General features: G+C 45.8%; 1 protein-coding gene across 3 annotated transcripts; it reads right to left on the bottom strand.

Annotated features, from left to right (window-relative positions):
* Window positions 1-244: 244 nt before the first annotated feature.
* Window positions 245-19219, bottom strand: CPNE9 (copine family member 9). Of its 3 annotated transcripts, XM_032326403.1 has the most exons (21): window positions 18713-19216; window positions 18137-18177; window positions 17976-18022; window positions 17773-17876; window positions 17258-17294; window positions 17034-17036; window positions 16671-16747; window positions 12496-12559; window positions 12277-12380; window positions 11934-12038; window positions 10477-10518; window positions 10082-10157; window positions 9920-9973; window positions 9449-9510; window positions 8688-8734; window positions 7633-7814; window positions 7249-7376; window positions 3382-3484; window positions 2753-2810; window positions 2299-2372; window positions 245-663 (listed from the first exon to the last, which is right to left on the bottom strand). In XM_032326403.1, exons 1-21 carry the CDS (start codon window positions 19030-19032, stop codon window positions 478-480), a joined length of 1914 nt encoding a protein of 637 aa, XP_032182294.1. In that variant the 5' UTR covers window positions 19033-19216; the 3' UTR covers window positions 245-477. The 3 variants fall into 3 exon arrangements, with proteins under 3 accessions (XP_032182294.1, XP_032182303.1, XP_032182312.1); XM_032326412.1 differs by lacking the exon at window positions 11934-12038 and having other exon boundaries at window positions 18713-19219; XM_032326421.1 differs by lacking the exons at window positions 12496-12559; window positions 17034-17036; window positions 17258-17294; ... (2 more) ...; window positions 18137-18177; window positions 18713-19216.
* Window positions 19220-19540: the final 321 nt, after the last annotated feature.

Raw genomic sequence — 19540 nt, 5'->3', positions numbered from 1 at the left:
ACCCCTTTGAGAACCTGACGAAAGCTATGGGCCTCTCTTCAGAAAAAAAACAAGCGCACAAAGTTTCATTTATCATTTCTTAAGGTGCTTGAAGAATGTCTGAAGAAGTGATTGGATGGGAAAAAAAAAAAGAAGTGATTGGATGGATGGGTGATAGGATGGGGATGAACCTTAACTGAAGCAGTTTTTGCACACTTCTCTTGGTATGGCCCCAGTTCCCCAGTTCCCCCAGGCTCCTTCCCTGAGAACCATGAGACAGAAGTGGAGTAAAGATCAACTTTATTATTGGCACAAAGGCAGGGAAGTGGTGACAGTGCCAGGCCCTTCTGTGGGTGAGGGGACAGAAGGCTCAACTAGCTAGCACTGATCCTTCAAGCTGGACTCAGTAAGGTCCAGGGCTCCAGGTGCCTCTGGCTTTCAGCAGAAGCAGTGGGTGGGCAGGTAGGCAGACTGCTAGTTACTGAATAGGTAGGCTCCTCAGGACTGTTCTGGAGCTGGGGTTGGGCTGGAGTTGGCAGGAGGTGGGGGGCGAGGTTGGATATCCCTGGTGCGCATGTAGGACAGCAGCTGCTCTGGGATCTCAGCCAGCACGTCCTTGGCTAGTCGGGCCATACTCAGCACCTGGTTTCCTGACCGGTCAACATAATCTCGGAATGGGACGAACTGGGACAGGCACAGACAATCAGGTGTGGGTAATGGCCAGGGAAGAGAGGAATGGGAAGGGGAGCACTAAGGAGGTTTCCTCTTTGACTCCTAACATCTCTTTCCAAATATAACACTATCTCTTCCCACCCCTATCTCGGACAGCTTTCTACATTTGCTTTCTCCCCATCCCTTTTCTATTCACCTTCTATATACCTTCAACCCACTCCTGTTTGGCTTCACACAGTACTGACACTGCTCTCGCCAATGTAATTGGCCTTATGTTACCAAATCAGTCCAGTGGGCAATAATTGTCAGTCTTCGTCTTGCTTGACTCCTCTTTAGCTTTTCATTACATTTGACTATAATCTTCCTAGACACATCCCACTCTTGACATACCACACTCTTCTGGATTTTTTCATTCCTTTCTGGATGCTCCTCCCCCTCACCCCCATTCCTCTGGGTCTACCTGATCCTAAACCTGGTCACTTCTCTCATTTCTCTCCTGGGTGATTTCATATACTTCCATGACTTTAAAAACTGTACTCTGATGACTTCCAAATTTATACTCCCATCCCTGGCCTTTTTTTAAAGGTCTAGAGCCACATATTTAGTTGCCCATATCACATTTCCATTCACTTGTCTTAGATATCTCAAACCCAATGTGTTCGCAACTGAATTCTGGCCCTTTTTTCCAAATCTGTTCCTCCCCCTCCCCAAGGGAAGGTTTTCCTTTCCCATTAAGTGGGACTATCACTCAGTCAGTTGCTCAAGCTAGAAAACAGAGTCATCCTTGCAGTCTTCCTCCCTCCCCATAACAATTTGATCGACGCATCAACTCTTTTAAAATTTTCTTAAACAATCTGTTGAAACTGCTTCTCTCCATCCTCACTGCTTCCATTCCTGTCCAGATCCCTGTCATCTCTCCTCTACTATTTTAGAGGTTTCCTCACTGACAGGTCTGTCTACTTGCTTTCTTTCTCAACCTGCTGCTGTTGATCCTCCATGCAGCAGAGCTCTTAAAATGCAAGTCTGACCATCTCAGTCCCCTAGGTAAAATCCTTCAAGAGGTTTCTAATTCTTTAGTACAAAACTACAAATCTTCATCATAACCAGCAAGGCCTTGGCCCCCTCTTCTTCACATTTCCTGGGATCCTGCCACCCTGGCTATTGCCTTTTCCATGTTTGGGCTAATTCTTCTGAGCCCCAGGGCCTTTGCATGTGCTCCTTCTCTACCTACAATGTTTAGGTAGAGCAACTCTCCTTTAGGTTTTAGCTCAAATGTCATTTCCTTATAGAAGCTTTCCCTGACTACCCTGCTAAGTCAGGTCCCTGTTATAGGCTTTCATATTGGCATTTGCTGCTCCTCTGGAGCACTTAACACAATCTAGTAAGCTATTTAGCTGTGTGATTATTAGTTGTCTCCACTAGAGGGCGGGGGCTTTGAGGATCTCCAATACTATGGATCCAGAAAGGCTGCAGCAACCTGCCTGTTCCTCAAAAACAATTTGTTCAATGAATGCAGAACGGCTGAAAGAGTAATGGGGAGAAAGGTAGATGACTAAGGAGACAGTATGGAAGAGTGGCTTCCAACTTAGCCTGTCTTTCCCACTGTGCCTTTTGGCTCCATGACTTCCTCTCCCTGGTTAGATCTACCTGAACGATGTCCCGTTCTGCATAGCGTCCCCTGGAGGACACGCGCACATCATCGCCATCCAGCTCTTCCATTGCTGCAGAGAAGACACCCTTTAACTGATCGCCCTCTCCCATTCCTGCCCATGCTACCCCGTTCCTTGTTAGCTCTACTTTGGGGTCATCATGGAATAGTTCGTGGGTTTTTTTGAGTGCTAACAAATTTTAGGCATTGTTATGGAGTTGTTACTATGCCTTACTATGCATTCTACCCACCAAGGAACCCCAAGAAGGAAGTATTCATATCAACAGCCTTGGTTATAATAAGGAAATAGGTTCAGAGAAGGTCTTTGACTTGGCCAAGGTCCAACACAGGCACCCATTTTCTCCTTTATGTGATTTGGACCTGGGTGCCCAGATCCTCCCATATTTTCCCCAGTTCTTGGTCTCATTCATGGACACCATTGATCCTACTCACCTTCAAACATGGCTGGTCCCACACCAACAATAATGATAGACATGGGCAGTGAGGAGGCCTGTGAGGGAAAGAGGTTGAATGGTTGGGGTGAACAGTCATAACAATGGAGGTGCCTGCTGGGGACAATTCTCTGTGCATGTATCATGTTTCTGCACATCTTGCAAGCGGAAGCACTGATTCCCTTTTTTCCAAAGTATCTTTTCAAGGATGTCTGCATATCAAACAGCCTTGAAAGATATAGTGTCTTCCTTTGGAACAAAGGGCAGTTTTGTTTCTCACACTAGAACAAAGGCAGGCATGCTTACTGCCCATTATAAAAGATTCAGATACCCTAAGCTAGGATTTCTGACCTATAATGCATCCCACTGTGGGTCCAGGTGTCATTCAACCCTCTTCACATCATTTTGTGGGAACTGGGACTTACAATCAAAGTAAATACTGATAATTGAGCTACTACTATGTCTGAGAATAACACAGTTCTTTGTCTCTGATCCAGGAGTCTTATGTCTTCTGCTAGCATCCATTAAACTAAAAGGCTAATTTGTTGGCTTGCAAGTAGAGTAAAATCTCAAACTGTTCACAGTTATTAACAGTGCCCCTTTTTGCCAAGCCCTCCTCCTTAGACTCACACTGACAATGGCCTCCTTGGTCTGTGTCATGTCAGAGATGACCCCATCGGTGATGATGAGTAGAACGTAGTACTGGGAACCATCAGAGATCTTGGCTGCAGCCCTGGTTGAGAGTCCATGATCAGAATCCAGCTGAAAGCCCAGACAGGCCAAGGGAACACCCTACTCCTAAACCTTCCACCACCAGTGTATAAGCAGTAGGCAAGGATTGGGGTTTCTGAAGCTCATGCTCCTTCCCCAGACATGGACGCCTGCCCCTATCTGATATCCCTCCAGTAACATTTATGGAGAACTTACTATGGTAGTTACTGTGTTATAGTAGGCACCAGAGGTACACAATGAGAAAAAACAAATTCATCCCAGCCATCTCGAGGGAGGACATGAATCCCAGAATCACAGAAATAGCTGTAATTACTCTTGTGATGAATACTGTAATGGACAGGAACACTGCTGTAACAGTGTCTAGTAGGGGGTCCTGACATTGTCCAGCAGGTCAATGAAGGTGTCTTTAAGGAAATAATGTCTAAGGATGAAGGAGAGGCTAAGCAAAGGGGAAAAACAAAGGGAACAGCACAGAAAAGGGCCTTGTGATGGGACTGAAGGAAGCCCACTGTGTCTGGAGCCCAGAAAGCAAAGTGGACCATGTGGCTGAGATGGGGTAGGGGCCAGATCACACAGGGCTTTGACAGACCCTAGAAAGATTTGGTTTTTATACAAGGGCAAGACCAAAGGCTAAAGGCCTTCTTTCTTCCCTTTTTCACCCATTTCCTCTTTCTTCCTTCTCCTCTCTGCTGGCCACCTCCCATTGCCTATGCTGCTGGGTCCTTAGCCAGACTAACAGCTGCTCCTAAGCTCCTTTTTCCTTCTCTCACCATTAATCTTTGAATCCAAGATTTGTCTATCTGAAAAGGATTCAGAAGTAATTGAGTTCAGTCCCTTATTTTAAATATAAGAAAAATGAGACCTTCAGAGAGCACAAAGGTCATGGTACCTCCTGGTCTCTTAACTTTTAGTCTTAGGCCCTTAGGTTGGAAAGGACAGAGTTGCACTATCCAGTAAGGCAGACCCTGGCCATATTGGGACTACTGAAATTTAAATTACATTAAATAGAAGTAAATAGGGGCACCTGGGTGGCTCAGTGGGTTAAGCCTCTGCCTTTAGCTCAGGTCATGAAGTCAGGTCCTGGGATCCAGCCCCACATTGGGCTCTCTGCTCAGCAGAGAGCCTCCTTACCCCTCTCTCTGCCTTCCTCTCTGCCTACTTGTGATCTCTGTCAAATAAATAAATAAAATCTTTTAAAAAAATAGAAGTAAATATTTGGTTTCTTACTGACCCAAGCTCCATTTCAAGTGCTCAGTAAAAGAACACAACTAAGCCTAAAGCCTGCGCTCTTGATTCCTTCACTCTCGGTTCCTGGCCTTTTCTTTGGATACACTCCATAGACATTGTACATTCTGGTTGTAATATACTGTTTACTGTTTCCTGAGCTTGCCCTTCTGTAACTCTGTGTTTTTCACATGCTGTTCCTTCTGCCAGGCCTACTCTGCATCTCTTTCTCTGATAAAGTCCAACTTGCCCTCTAGACCCATTCCCCTCTGAAAGTTAGGCTCCTTGGGTCTTTCAGACTAGGTTATACCCACCCCTCTTCTCCCTCTGCCTTCTAGGATACCACCCACCAAGATAGGCTATCAGCCCTTCCACATGGGTTTTCACACCCATGAGGGTACCAGCACGTGTGCCCAGGGAGACCCAAGTTCACAGGATACCTGGAGCATCCATTCTGCTGTATGATCTGGTGGATAAAGCTAGATGACTCGACATATACTTAAAACACCTTTTTTCCCCCCTCTAAATTAAAGCACACATGGACACAGAATGAGGAAAATGTAAAATTTGCCTGATTTTTAAGATAAATATGGTGGCTTCAAAGACATTTTCAGCCTTGTTGCTTTCAGCTGTGCCCCTAAGAGTCCCCTGAGGGAAGCAATCACTTGCCTTTGCCAACAGGCAACTTGGTGGAAAAGTCTGGGAAGCTCTAGCCTATGGAAAGTAATGATTTATTTATATTTCTGTCTCCTGCTCCAAGGCAGGAGCTCCCAAGGGCAGAGACTAGATGTGATTCATCTGTAAGTCTCCAGTGCCCCAGCAGAGAACTGAGCATACAGCAGATGCCCTTTGAATAGTAATAATGATAATAATAGTAACAGTAACAGCTAACGGTTATAGCAGTTATGATGTGTCAGGCACTAAGTGCTTAACATATATTAACTTAGTTAACCCTCACAAGAGCCCTATGATATTGCTATTATTATTGCCATTTTACAATTGAGGAAACAGGCATAGAGAGGTTCAGGGTCTTGCTCAAATTCACACAGCTAGGGAGTGGTAGAGTGGGTATATTGACTTAGCTAATCTGGCTCCACAGCCCACATTCATGCTACATTGCCTCTTTATTGAATGTTTATTCAATGAACGAATGAATGAACTAAGATAAAATTAAGAAATCTGTTTGATAATAACAAAAATATGCTCGATCTCCAATATTAAGTGAAAAGATCAGTAGTGAAATATTAAATGTACTTTTTAATTAATTAACATTTTTAGTAATCTCTACACCCAGTGTGGGTCTTGAATTCAGAACCCAGAGGCCAAGAGTCACATGTTCTTCTGACTGAGCCAGCCAGGCGCCCTTGCATGTAACTTGACTGCAATTATGGACTCATAAGGAAAAATACTGTCAAGAACTGTATATACATCCTTATTCCCATGAGCCATATTCTGGGTGATTTCTTATTTCATTTCTCCATCCTTGAAATTTTTTTACAGCAATGTTATGTTACTTTCATAATTGAAAGAAACTATTATCCTTGTTATGAATTACATAAACAATCTTTATTAGGGAAAAGGGAAGTCTATAGGCATATAAATCTCCTTGAAATCCTTCCATTTGTATTCTCTTTTTTTGTTTAATCTTTTTACTTTCAAGCTTTCTGAAGTACTTTGTTGTAGCTGGGTCTCTTCCATTCAGCATTTTGTAGGGGTTATTATTTCATTGTTTTATTCAATCAGAGAATCTATTTCTTTTAATAGGTGAACTTACCCAATTTATATTTAATGACATATGTTTAGTTTTAGTTCTGTCATTTTATTTTATTTGCATTTAAAAAAGTGACTTGATATGTGATCTTGTTTTTTTTATTCTAAAAATTTGGAGTTTTTTAAAAGTTTTTATTTATTTATCCATTTAAATAATCTATACACCCAACGTGGAGCTTAAACTCACAACCCTGAGATCAAGAGTCACATACTTCTGACTGAGCCATCCAGGAACCCTGGAGTTAGTCTTCTATTTTTAGAAGTTACTTTTCTATTTTTTTAAATCTACCATTTATTGAGCACTTACTATGGGCCAGACACTGTGCTAATAATTCTTACTTTGTTATCTAATTTTAACCTCCCAATAATCCTATGAAGAAGTGCTATTGTTTTCTATTATTATACCCATTTATAGGGATAAAATGGGGACTTAGGCTGAGTTGCTTAAGGTCACATGGTTAGTGAGGGGTGGAGCCAGGTGTGATGCCAAAGCTTGTGCCTTAACCATTGTGCTATAGGACCATCTTTCTTTGCCCCAAACTTGAGGCCTCAATTGTTGATGCCAGAGAGTGGGGTTGGTGTAGTTTGTTGACACCTTACTACCCCAGAATAAGGCATTTATCTCTTTATTATCAGAGCCTGGACAACACTGAAAATTTTACTCTTTCCCCAAAGCCCAGGTTCACCCAAGAGTGGTCTTAACTGTCCTTGGAAAATCAGTCCCCTGCCTGGGTCCCCTCATTCCTTCCAGCCCCCACCCAGTTTCCTTACCTGGCCACCTGGTTGATGACAGGAGCAAAGTAGGTGGGCCCATAGAGCTGCACTGTGCGCAGGCTCTGAAAGTAGCTCTCCAACACACCTTCAATCCCTGCACAGTTGGGATCCTCATCATTGTTGTTCTGTCGGGGAAGATGCTTTGTTGGGCTGAGCCATGCAGGGTATATCCAGGAGTACTGTGATCCCAACTCACTCCTTTTTTTCCCCATCTTTCTCTCTCATGCTCCCCTCCAAACTCCAGTCCTGCTCCCCTCCCTGCTCTGCTCCCCTCTCATAGTTTCCTGGTCCTCTGCAGGCACTTGACCCTGAGAAGAAATTCACCAATTTGAGTGGACCAGATGCCAAGGCATGGAGTGTAGACTCTGGCCTATACTATACCAGGGGAAACTGGTGGGAGATCCGTCCCTCTGGAGGCACTTTGGCCCCAAAGCCATAAGCTGGAAAGAGCTTGTCACTGTCATAGTCCTGGATGATTTCTCCTACTGCCTTGAGGGCCATGGCGTAGGCGCTGAGTTGGTAGGGACTCATGTAGTGCAGGGAGGTGGGCTGCAGAGGATTCCCTGTAGGGACAGAGGACCCCCAGCCTTATGGTCACCTTGATCATTTATCTTTCCACCTATCCATTCACTCACTCTTTACCCAATGTACTCCCTCATTATTTTTCCCAGTCATCCGTATGTTCATTTTCCCCTCCATCCATCTACCAACCCCTATAACTATCCATCAATTTATCCACTTACACACATATCCATTCTCCCATCCACTGAGCATAAATTCATCTTTCAATCTACTGACCTATTTCTGTCCATCTTCCTCTCCATTCTCATATCCAGTATCTATCCAACTACCACCCACCCATCATTACTATTCATTTTAATTCATTCTGTCTTCAAATGGATTCATCCACCTATCCACTCATTCATTATTCTATTTACCTGTTATTTCTCCAACTTAATCATCAGTCCATTTGTCCACCTGCATACCTAGTCATTCATCCACTTGTTCAACCTACTGTACTCACTCACTAACCCATCTACCTACTTGTTTTATTCATCTATTTACCTACCCAGTTATTACTCACTCATTTACTGCTTCATTTCTCCTTATACCTCTATTATCTCCCATCCATTCATTTACTCATCCACTTCCTGAGGTATTTCTCCTTTCAACTTTTTAAAATTGAAGCCCTATTTTCTTTTACCTTCCATCCCCTATTATACCCAATAATCTCTCCCTGAAACTCCTGTCCCAGTACCAGCCTGGCTAGGCTTTGCCTTAAGCCTGGGCTTACTGGGTAGGTGAACTCTTGACCAACTGAGTCACCCAGGTGCCACTGGGTAGGTGAATTCTTATCCCCAGGTCAGAATCCAGGCTAATCTCTAATGAATTCCTTAGAATTCCTCCATACGCCATCCCCCCCATCCATGCCTCACCATTAGATGCTGTGAAGTCAATGGCTACAGTGAAGTTCAGCTGTGTCCTGTTGGGGAAATAGATGGATTGAGAAGTGAGGGACAAATACATATTATATCAGGATTTCTCAAACACTAGTGTGCATATGAATCACCTGGAGATAGTGTTAAAATGCAGATTCTGATCTGGATGGTCTGTGTGGAGCCTGAAATTCTACATTTCTAACAAACTCCCAGATGATGCAGATCCTATGGTCCATAAAGCACACATTATCAGTAGCAGAACCTACTCTGTGACAAGTATCTGTAATTTATGTCATTTAACTTAATCCTTACTATAGCCCTGAAGTAGTATTTAACATCTCCATTTTGCATCAGAGAAAAGTGAGCTTCAGAGAAGCAAAGTACTTTTGCCAGGCCTGCCTACCACTACTGAGCCAAATGGAATGTCCCCTTTGGTCTGCTTGGGTTTTCCCTCTCTCTTGCACTTTTCCTGTTGCCTGGCCATGATTTTTATCTGGACTGCAATCAGGTTCTTGGGGCCATTGTCCCGCATCTTCCCATGGGAGGGAAGAGGACTGGAAGCTAGGTATAAAAGTCAGCCTCATGAAGAAAACTAAGAGGGAGAACATTATTCATTTTACAGAGCACTTTATAGTTTGCCAAACGTTTAAAAGTTTATCTCCACGGACCCTAACCATTCATAAATAAGAAAACTGAGGCTTGGAACTGGAAGTAACTCAATGCTGATCTTTCAGCCCAGAACTTGGCCTGTGACTCACCCTCCCTTGATGTAGTCAACAAAAGTGAATTCAGAGTCCACAGAGAAGGAGAGCAGTGTCACCTGGAACAAAGAGACAGCCCTGCTATTTTGGAAAGGGCAGTTGGGTGGCAGAAGGCAGAGAGGCACATGATTCCACCCCCTACCCCACACTCCCCAACCCTATCTAATTTCTGAAAGGGCAAAAAAGAGGAAGCTGTCAGAAGCAGATTTTGATTTCCAAAAGTGTATTAAATTGGGAAATACAACTTAAGTTTTTTTTTTTAATTCTGCAAAACAGTAATAAGCAAACAGTTTTCCTCAGGTGAGAAATCAAAAGAAAAAAGAAACTTAAATGAAGTCCTTGGACCCAACATTACTATATCCAAGTAATCTGTGCTCACAGCCTTCCCCCAACATTTGTCATATGTAATGTCAATGGGAATAGAAACAGAAGAATCTAGGGAGGGCCAGAGCTCCAGGGAGTACTCACAGTTCCTGAATTGACATATTTCTTCTTCTTACATTTCTTCCGAGGGTTAAGTACCTAGGTAAAGAAGAGAACAGTGAAGGTGGGAAACAGAGGAAGGGAACTACAGACTAAGCATACCAGAATGGAAGGCCTGGGCAACCTGGACAGGGCTGGAGTTCTCACCTCATACACTGTGAACTGGTTCTGGGCCTTGCTCAGCTCCCGGTAGCTGGTGGTGAACTCACCGATGAAGTCATGGCTGCAGTGAGGCCAGGGGTGGGTGAGCAGTAGCTACTGTTGACTTGGAGCCAGCCCTGAAACTAGTCTTTTGTTCCCACTATCTCCTGCCTCTACTTGGGCTTCAGGGCACTGGGGTTGGGGCCAGAAGAGAGGCCAAGTTAAGGGCGAAAGAAGGAAGATGCAACTGAGAGGGTCAGTTGTACTCAAGGTCCTGGCATCTATTATCACCCTTCTTGACTCCTAAGGCCACTTTGGGTTCCTAATGAATGTACTATGTATTAGAGAAAACAGTTTGAATTAACTGCAAGAGAAGACAGTACTATGTGGGGCAGTTCTACCTTCCATCCCGGTCCCAGTCGTACACATCAATCTTCACTGTTCTGCAATGCAGGAGATAAACATAGGCTAGCGTGTATGATAAATCCTAGAGACACCCTCACCTACTTAAACACACACAAATCATCCTTCCATACACCCACCTGTTTTTCCTTTAACCTTTCTCCCACCAGTCCATCCATCCTATTTATTCATTCATCAGTCCCTGCACATACCCAACTATATTGCTGCTGCCATTGTTTCTTCTATTGCTCTTTGTACCACTATTACTATTCTTTACTACTTGTTGAGTCTTACTATATTCTAGGCATTGCTACCAGTGCTTGTGTAGATTGACTCATTTGATTTAGGAACCATCCTATAAAGTAAGTACTTACTATAAAGTAAGTACTTTTATTCTTATTTTTGGATAAGGAAACTGGGATACCAAAAACCAGTAACTTGACTAAGGACCATAACTAGTAAATGATTGAGCTGAGATTTAAACTCAGATATCCTGGTTCCAAAGACTTTGTTCTAAAGTACTATGCCTAAGTCCTCCTGTATGTCCATATATCTGTGTTGCAGTTACAACTCTCTATCCATGTAGCCACCCATTTACCCATACATTTGCCAATCTAAAAACCTTTTAATCCCTTTCTTTATCTACCCATCTAACTATACGTCCAGGCATTCACTGACTTACTGATGTACCCAAGCATCCATCTCTGTGTCCATTCAGCTCTCTAACCAAATACCCATCTATCACATTTGTCCATATGATCATCCATTCATTTACAATAACCATCCATCTGTGTGCCCATCCATCCTTCCACCTACTCACCTGTCTTCATACTGTCCATTTATTAATTCATATGGTCAGCCTATCCATCTACTTCACTTTCATTAATCAACTAATTAATCTACTGACCCTTCCATCCATCTACCATCCATTTACAAATCTACCTTTTGCTCTACCTATTTATCCTCCTGCTTTTTCAGTCATCCCTCTGCCTCTCCAACCATCTAATAATCTCTCATATACCCATCCATCTGTTTGTTCATCCATTAATCCATCCATCATTTGTCCATGTAATGATCTTCCCATGAGTTCACTTATCCACTTATCTGTTATCCATTCATCCATCTCCCCTTCTACCCATCCACCAGTCCTTGTACACAGCCCTCCATATACCTATCCATCCATTCACCAGCTTATCCAACCATCTGACTCTCCATCCATGTATCTTGTGTATTCCTTTGTTCATTTGCCCTTTCATCTACCCATCAACCCATCCATCTTATCCATCTATGTGGCCATCCATTTGCTTCCCCATCTACCTATCTCTATGCCCAAAACTCTGTCTCACCAAGAAGGATCCTCCAAAACTATTGTGACACTTCTGCCAGCATATTGGGCCTCAGGAATCCCATTCTCATGCCCTTGTTCCCTTACTCCCTAATTTACACTGAAGCAGACCTGTCATAGTCTCCATTGCACAGTGCCCGCACAGGGATGCTGAAGGGTTGCCACACAGGATTCAGTGTGTTTTTCACAACCTCTGTCTTGTGGCAAATGGTGAACCTGGAGAGGAACAAGAGGACTGGAACCTGCCTTGGGGGCAGGACTGAGCCCAGAGATAGGACCTCATACTCTTGGAGATTCCTGGGATTTCCCCACTTGTTGAGCACATATTGTGTGCTGCCTTGAGTAAATTCTGAACTCAGGTCCTAAGATGCCCCACCTCCAGCCTGAGAGCCATAATGGGCCCATGGGCACAGTAGGGCAGGGGTGGGTGCCACTGGAGAAGACATCGACTCACGTGCCATCTTCATTGCTCCTATAGAACACAAGGAAAGGGTCTGACTTCCCAAAGAAATCCTTCTTGTCCAGCTTGTTTGCACACAGTTGCATGGTGGCAATGTCCTAGGGATGAAATTTGGCTGTTGACACCCAAATTGTTCATAGCCTCAAACAGTCCACTGAAGATAGTTTAGGAGAGAAGGAAGCCTTGTGGGTCTAGCATATGGCCCTTACTAACCCGACAATTGCTAAGCTCCTCTGCAGTCAGCAATATGGTCCCACACTTCTTGCCTGGTACACCCCTGGAAGCAGAAAAAGCCTCTTTGTGAGGGGAGGGAGAGTAGGCAATGAAGAATGGGGTAGCCAATCTGGGATTAGGTGGGACAGGGGATTCACTATGCTGTTTCCTAACAGTTTCCTAAATGTATCTCTTTCTGCCCTGTGTGGTTCCTTGTGGGGAAGGGCCTGACTTTGATAGGGAAGGGGTCTGCAGTCTGAAAGACAGGGGCTAATCTGGCCTAGGTGGATATGTTATAATGGTAGTGTGGGGAAGACATAGGATTTAAAGTCCTGAGTAATTTATTTCCTCTTTTGGGGTCCTAGTTCCCTCTACTATGAAATGGGAATCACGCCAACTTCTTGGGGTTGTGAAAAGATTTGAATGAGTGCATGGAAGGACAAGCAATTGGGAAGTGTTATTGATATGAAGGTGATTAAATTTCTCAAAGCAGACCTTGGTATCTACTATATGTCAGGCACTGTGTTAGGTATGAACTAGCTAGTTGGCACTCTCTCTATTTCTGCTAGACTGTTTCCTCAGGGAGCTTCCAGAGGGAGGTGGGATGTCAAAGGCAATAGGCAAGTAGAGTATGATGTAGCAGTGCTGAATGAGGGAGAAGAATTTCTAATCAGACCCAGAGCAAAAGGCTGTTTTGTTAGATCAAAGATGATGTGCTTTCTGAAGAGTGAAATAAAATGTGAAGAGTGAAATAAAAAAGACAAGGGAAGCCTTATCCTCTCCTGACCCAAGAAGGGACACTTCCATGTATTTGAAAAGTACATATTAGGACACTCATCCCCAACTTGCCTTGCCTTGGATCTCCAAGTGGTCAGGGACCTTGCTGATATGAGCCTGTGAATCCTGACTCCAAAGGGTCCCAAGTGTGGCAGAGAGGAAGCTAGGTCAGGAGTGTTCTGGGTTCAAGACCTGGTTCCAACTTACTAAGTGATTTTTCTCATCTTTGACATGAATTGTGGAACTATTTCTTTCACTACTTTAATTTTTGACTCCTTGTGCTTTAAAAAGAGTGTGAGGAGTATAGGGACTCTTCACCTGCACACCCAGGACCAAGTCTTACTGCTTTCTCTCTATTGTCTCCCTAATGTTTTCCCTCACCTCCTTACCCAGTGTGAGTTCCAGTCAATGATTATAATTGCTTCTTTGCAACCTACCCTTTATCTACTGCCTTTCTGTCACTTCAGTATACTTATTGGCAGAACCACAGCCCTAGTTAAATCCAGTTCTCTGCCTAACCTGTACTGCACATGTGCAGCTGAATAAGGCCAGAGGAAAACACACAATCTTGTTAACAGGTCTCACTTTTTTCTTTCTTTCTTTCTTTTTTTTTTTTTTACTTCTTATTTATTTGAGTTATCTCTACACCAAGCATGGGGCTCAAACTCATGACCCTGAGATCAAGAATCACATGCTCTACTGACTGAGCCAGCCAGGTGCCCCCAACTGGTCTCATTTTAAATGCATGACCGAAAACCTCAAGAGGGTCCTTAATCATACTTCACTCTCCAGTTCTGCTAGAGGGCAGTTTCACTCCTCCTCTCTCCACAAACCCGGAAAGCCTCCTCCCCCATCCTTACTTAGCCAATGACCTTGTTTCCTACTTCACTGACAAAACTGAAGCAACCAGAAGAGAATGTCCACAGACCTACCACCACACCTACCTTGCCTTCAGTATCTTCACCCACGCAACTGTTGCTATAAATGACTATCCGTGTGCCTATTTATCCCTCTACTGTGTGCTACATTCTACACCCTCTTGCCTGTACATGGACATCATTCCAGCAATTCTCTCCTTTTTTTTTTTTTATTATGTCAATTTTTTCAGTTTATACTGGGTCATTCCCCTTAACATACAAATGTGGTATAATTTTTCTCATGTTAAAAAATGCAAACCTAGGGGCGCCTGGGTGACTCAGTGGGTTAAAACCTCTGCCTTCGGCTCAGGTCATGATCTCAGGGTCCTGGGATCAAGCCCTGCATGGGGCTCTCTGCTCAGCAGGGGGCCTGCTTCTCCCCTCCCTCTCTGCCTGCCTCTCTACCTGCTTGTGATCTGTCTGTCAAACAAATAAATAAAATCGTTAAAAAAAAAAAAAAAGGGATGCCTGGGTGGCTCAGTTGGTTAAGCAGCTGCCTTCGGCTCAGGTCATGATCCCAGGGTCCTGGGATCGAGTCCCACATCGGGCTCCTTGCTCGGCAGGGAGCCTGCTTCTCCCTCTGCCTCTGCCTGCCTCTCTGTCTGCTTGTGCTCGCTCGCGCTCTCTCCCTCTGTCTCTGAAAAATAAATAAAATCTTTGAAAAAAAAAAAAAAAAGAATGCAAACCTATTCTGACCTCACTTCCTTCCCTAACCACACCTCTTTTTCTCTTTTCGTTGCAGCAAAACCCCTTGAAAGATTTCTTGACTTTCATTCCTCTCTTCCACTCTATTCTAAACCTCTCCAACCAGGCGATCACCCCCACCTCTTCCTTCAGACCTGCAGCAGCATTTGACATGGTTGGTCACTCTCTCCTCAATACACGACCTTCACTTTGCCTCTAAGATAACACCCCTTCTTTTGGTCCTCCTCCTACTTCATAAATGCTCCTTCTCAGTCTTCTTTTCTAGTTCCATTTCATGGAGTCTTGGTGTTTGGTCCTTTCTTTCTCTGCTCACTACCTTGGTGATTTCATCTAGTCTCCGGGTCTGAAAGAGCATCTACAACTCATGTATTTTACTGCCTATTTGACATATCTGACAGGATGTCTAAAAAAATTATCAAATTCAACAGGAGTCAGACAGAACTCCTGATTAAATCCCCCCACAATATACATCTCCCTCCTTTTTTCTTTTCTTTTTTTTTTTTTAACCATCTCATTTATGGCAACTCTATCCTTCCAGGTGTTCAGGCCAAAGGGTTTGGTGTCATCCATGACTCCTCTTCTCCTCTCACATCCATATTCAACCTGCCAGGAATCAGTTGGCTATACTTTCAAGTTATATCCAGATCTGACCATTTCTCTCCTTTACTGCTGCCACCCTGGATTACTGTAATGGCTTTCCAGTGGGATACATGCTACTCTCTTCACCTGCCCAAGGTTTATTCTCAATCCAGCATTTTCATTTTTTGAAAACATAGTCAGATCATGTCACTCCTTTCTTCAGAGCCTTCCAGTGACTCCCAACTCAGAGTAAAAGCTAAAATCCTTACAGTGGCCACAAGGCCCTAAACTGTTAACTCTCCAATCTCATCTCTTCCTTCCTCCTGCTCACACTTGGGTATAGCCACACTGGCCTCTCTGCTGCTCTCTGAACATATCAGGCTTTTGCCCTGGCAGCTTCCTCTGCTTGGAACATCCCATATCCAGGTATCTGCATAGCTCATTTCCTTACTTCGTCCAGGTATTTGCTCTAAAGTTACCTCTCCATAAAACCTACTCAACCACTCTGCAGAATATTGCAAGTCCCACCACTCAGCCTTTACGATCTTCCTAATTCTGCTCTACTTTGCCTTTTTCCCATAGCACTTGATGTCTTCCAATATATTATATAATTTACTCACTTGTTGTGTCAATTTTGTACAGTTTCTCCCCCACCTTCTATAGTATAAGTTCCCTGAGGGCAGGAACCTTTGTTATGTTCATCATTACAAACCAAGTCCCTTGAACAGTCGCTGACATAGAGTATATGCCCAGTAGTATTTATGGAATGGATGAGTCTCTAGTGCCTAGCACAGGGTATGACATACAAAACATGTTGATAAATATTTAGTGAGTAAATGTAATGGAAATTCCAGGGGTATTGATTAAGTGAGAGGAATCTTCCCAGAGGAAAAAAGCTTAGAAGTGGACCTTAAGGGTAGATTCAGACGTAGAAAAAGACTGAGATGAGAGAGACAGAGACAGAGACAGACAGATAAAGACAGAGACAGAGAGAGGACAAAACAAGACGTATCAGTCCTGAGACTGACTTGAATGGAACCCTGGACATTGGTCTTTCCCAGGAGGGTGATGAGAGCCACTGAAGGCTCCTGACCAGGGGGAATCTCAGCCTTCACTGCTATTAGGTCAGCAGCATCTTTGGGAGGAAAATTTGGAGGTACCCACCCTTTCCCCAGCACCCCTTTTTGTTCAGCTTACGTGAGGGTTCGCTCTACACGGCTGCCCTGGCCTCCGATCACCTCTCCCAGGGCCAGGAATGCTTGTCCCAGGAAATCCTGCACCAGGACATGGAGTCAAGAAGGCCAGGAGGGGCTGGGGATGCAGAGTCCCAGCCTAGCCCTGGTGATACTGCTGCACCAACCAGTGTGTTCCAGGATGGCAGAACCCTAGAAACATCACCCTGCCCGTGCTTTAAAGAAGAGGGAAGGGGGAAGGGGGTCCCCAGGCCAATTCTGCTTCTTGTTTCTGCTGTCAGTTTAAGTTGCTCTCCACAATGCCATCCCACACCTCACCTTCCATTCCACACCCCACCCTCCCAAAGCCAGCCCCGTTCAGCCTCACCTTCTGTGCGTTCCAAAGGTGGCCAAGAGGGAAGAGGAACAATGAGTAAAAGGCATGGGTGGGAAACCAAGAGGCAAGAGCAGGGGAGGAAGGGCAGGAAGCTGGATTTGGGGCCCAAGAAGTTAGAGTTGGGGTTGAGGTGTAGGAGGGTTCTAAGGAAGGTCGTTTAACACACTGAGCGCCTCCTGTGTGCCTGGCCAGCCTGCGAGGGGATATTCGCTCACCGGTTTGGAGATGTTGGTTTTGGAGTCAACGTTGTATCTGGGAAGAGAGTAGAACCAGCATAAGCCGGGGCTGGTGAGAGACAGTCTAGAAAAGTGGTCGAGTTTTGAATCCTGTTTAAAATTGTGAGGGGCAGCCTTGGATCCAAATTCAGTCAGGTTCTCCTTTAGGGCAGGAGTCAGGGTCACAGAGAGTCAGGGACAAGGCTAAGTCTGGGGCCTGCTGGGGGTGGAGTTATACCAGGGCCTCTTGATGGAGCCTGAGCTAAATTAGGGTGCAAAGCTTTGGGCCCAGCCAGGTTTGGGAAGTGAACTGGATTGGATCTGACCTAAGGACAGGGCCAAGCTAGAGTTGGGGACAGAGCTAAGACTAGAGTGAAGGCCTTCAGAGTGGGACTAAAGGCCTGGTGGAGGAGCCAGGCTGGGAGGCAGGGTTGGGGAGGAGCCTGCCAGAATCTTGTGTAGATCCAGTTTCGGGGGAGGGGGAAATCCAACCCAGGATTCTGGGCGGGGCTCACACATCAAAGCGCAGGTTTTGCTTTTCCTCAAAGAAGTAGTCGAGGACGAATTTGCGCACAAAGTCTGGGTTCAGCGTGTTGTCGATCACCTCTGTCCGGCCAAACTGGATAGGGGGCGGAGAGTAAGCATGGGGCCAACCAGCAGGCAAGTGATGGGGTGGGTTGGGGGCAGCTCTTGGCTAAGAGAGGGCTCTTGGACTCACCTCTCGCCACTCCTGGCTGGCCCGGCTCTGCGTGTAAAGCACCACCACTGCAGGCGAGAGTGGAGGCGGGGAAGGTAGGAAGTCAGGTTGGCCTGAACCTCTCCCCACCCCTCAGTCGCGCCCGGACCCTAGTTCCCCCTCCCTTCCCTGGCGCCTCCTACTGGGGTCAGACTTGGAGAAGGTGTCGAGGTCCAGCAGGTTCCTAGAAAAGGCAACAGACAGACGGACAGAGGATGGGTCATTCTGGAGCCCAGTGCTTGGACTCTGACCTGAGCTGGGCACCCGAGGGAGACATGGGGCTCAAATCGCATCTCCTTCCCCCATTACTACACCCAGTGGAGAGTTGTTAGGGGTGGGATGGGGAGGTGGTCCGCGTTGTCAGCACCCTGGACAGCACCAAAAAATATCGGCTCAAGACTTATTATCTATGCTTCCGCACTGTCTTCAAGGGTCCAGGAAAGAGGGTTAGCCCCAGAACTTTGTCCTCCTGGAACCTAGATCCTATTGGATCCCCGCGACCCGTTCCTTGAACCCGCAGGCTGAGCTTTTATTTGCGGGTGGAGCTGTTCAAAGAAACCCCCTCCCTGAACCCTCCAGAGTCTCCCCTAAGTCTGAATCTGAGATTTTCCGGCCCTGGATGCTTCTTTCCCCCTGGGATCTGGCCCTTGCCCGCTCTAAGCCCCAGAGCCGATTGGGGCAGGGGCAGTGCCTACGCCCTCCCCAGCGTGGTGGCTCACCGGCAGGACACGGTAATTTCAATCTTGGTGGCCGGGACGCTGCGCTCAGAGGCTCCACTGAGAGACATGGCTGGTCGAGTGGCCGGAGCTGCTGGAGGCTGTGAGACAGGGGCTGCCAGGGCTAGGGGCGGCGGCAGCGGTGGGGTTGGTTCAGGTGCCGCCGCAGTAGCGGCGGCGGTGGCGGCGGCAGCGGCGGCGTCTGCACTCCTCCAGCCCTGCTTGCACTCCCGCGGATTGCGCCTTGACTGTGGCCGCCGGGCGGCAGCGACTCCAGATGGTAACCTAGCCCCGCCCGGCCCTGCAGGCGGCCCCCGCCCCATTGGAGCAGCCTCAGCCGGCGGGGAACCTTACCCCAACCCTAAATCCAGCCCATACCTTGGGAAACTCCTCCCAGCCCGTTTCACCCTGGCGAAAACAAACAAACACCCCCCCAGAACTGTCCGCGGTGCTGAAGGGTTTGGGGCGTCTGGTGGGCGTTGGGGACACTTCCTCTTCCTGAGCTGCTCCCTTAACAATCTGCTTTTTCCTCTTCCCACTTCCGCCCCACCTAGGTCTCCAAATAGAAAGAGTTTTTCGTTTATTCTTATTAGCTGTGTGACCTTGGGCAAGTTACTCAACATCTCTGTGGCTCAGTCTCATCAGTGAAAGGCCAGAATAGCATCTACTTGAGGTGTTGTAAAATTTTGAGATAATCCACATAAAGGGCTTAGCTCAGGGAGATTGTACACAGTAAGTACTAAAGAAATGTTCACCAGTATTATTTCCTTCCTCTGGGCAATCACATCGATGACCTCTTTTGTGTTGAGCCAGAACTCACTAAATGGCAGC

This window comes from Mustela erminea, chromosome 1 (assembly GCF_009829155.1).
Source record: "Mustela erminea isolate mMusErm1 chromosome 1, mMusErm1.Pri, whole genome shotgun sequence".
NCBI lineage: Eukaryota > Metazoa > Chordata > Mammalia > Carnivora > Mustelidae > Mustela > Mustela erminea.
The sequence above is the reverse complement of the archived record's forward strand: the minus strand, read 5'-3'. Positions and strand labels throughout refer to the sequence as shown.

Bases quoted from the DNA above. Each gene is read 5' to 3' on its own strand.
- CPNE9 (XM_032326403.1), bottom strand. From the start codon at position 19,032: ATGGGGCGGGGGCCGCCTGCAGGGCCGGGCGGGGCTAGGTTACCATCT. The intron at 2,811-3,381 runs GTGAGTCTAAGG...TTTCCCTCACAG, and splicing joins CCAAGGAGGCCATTGTCAGT to GCCTCCTCACTGCCCATGTC. The intron at 664-2,298 runs GTAGATCTAACC...TGCCTGTCCCAG, and splicing joins CAGAACGGGACATCGTTCAG to TTCGTCCCATTCCGAGATTA.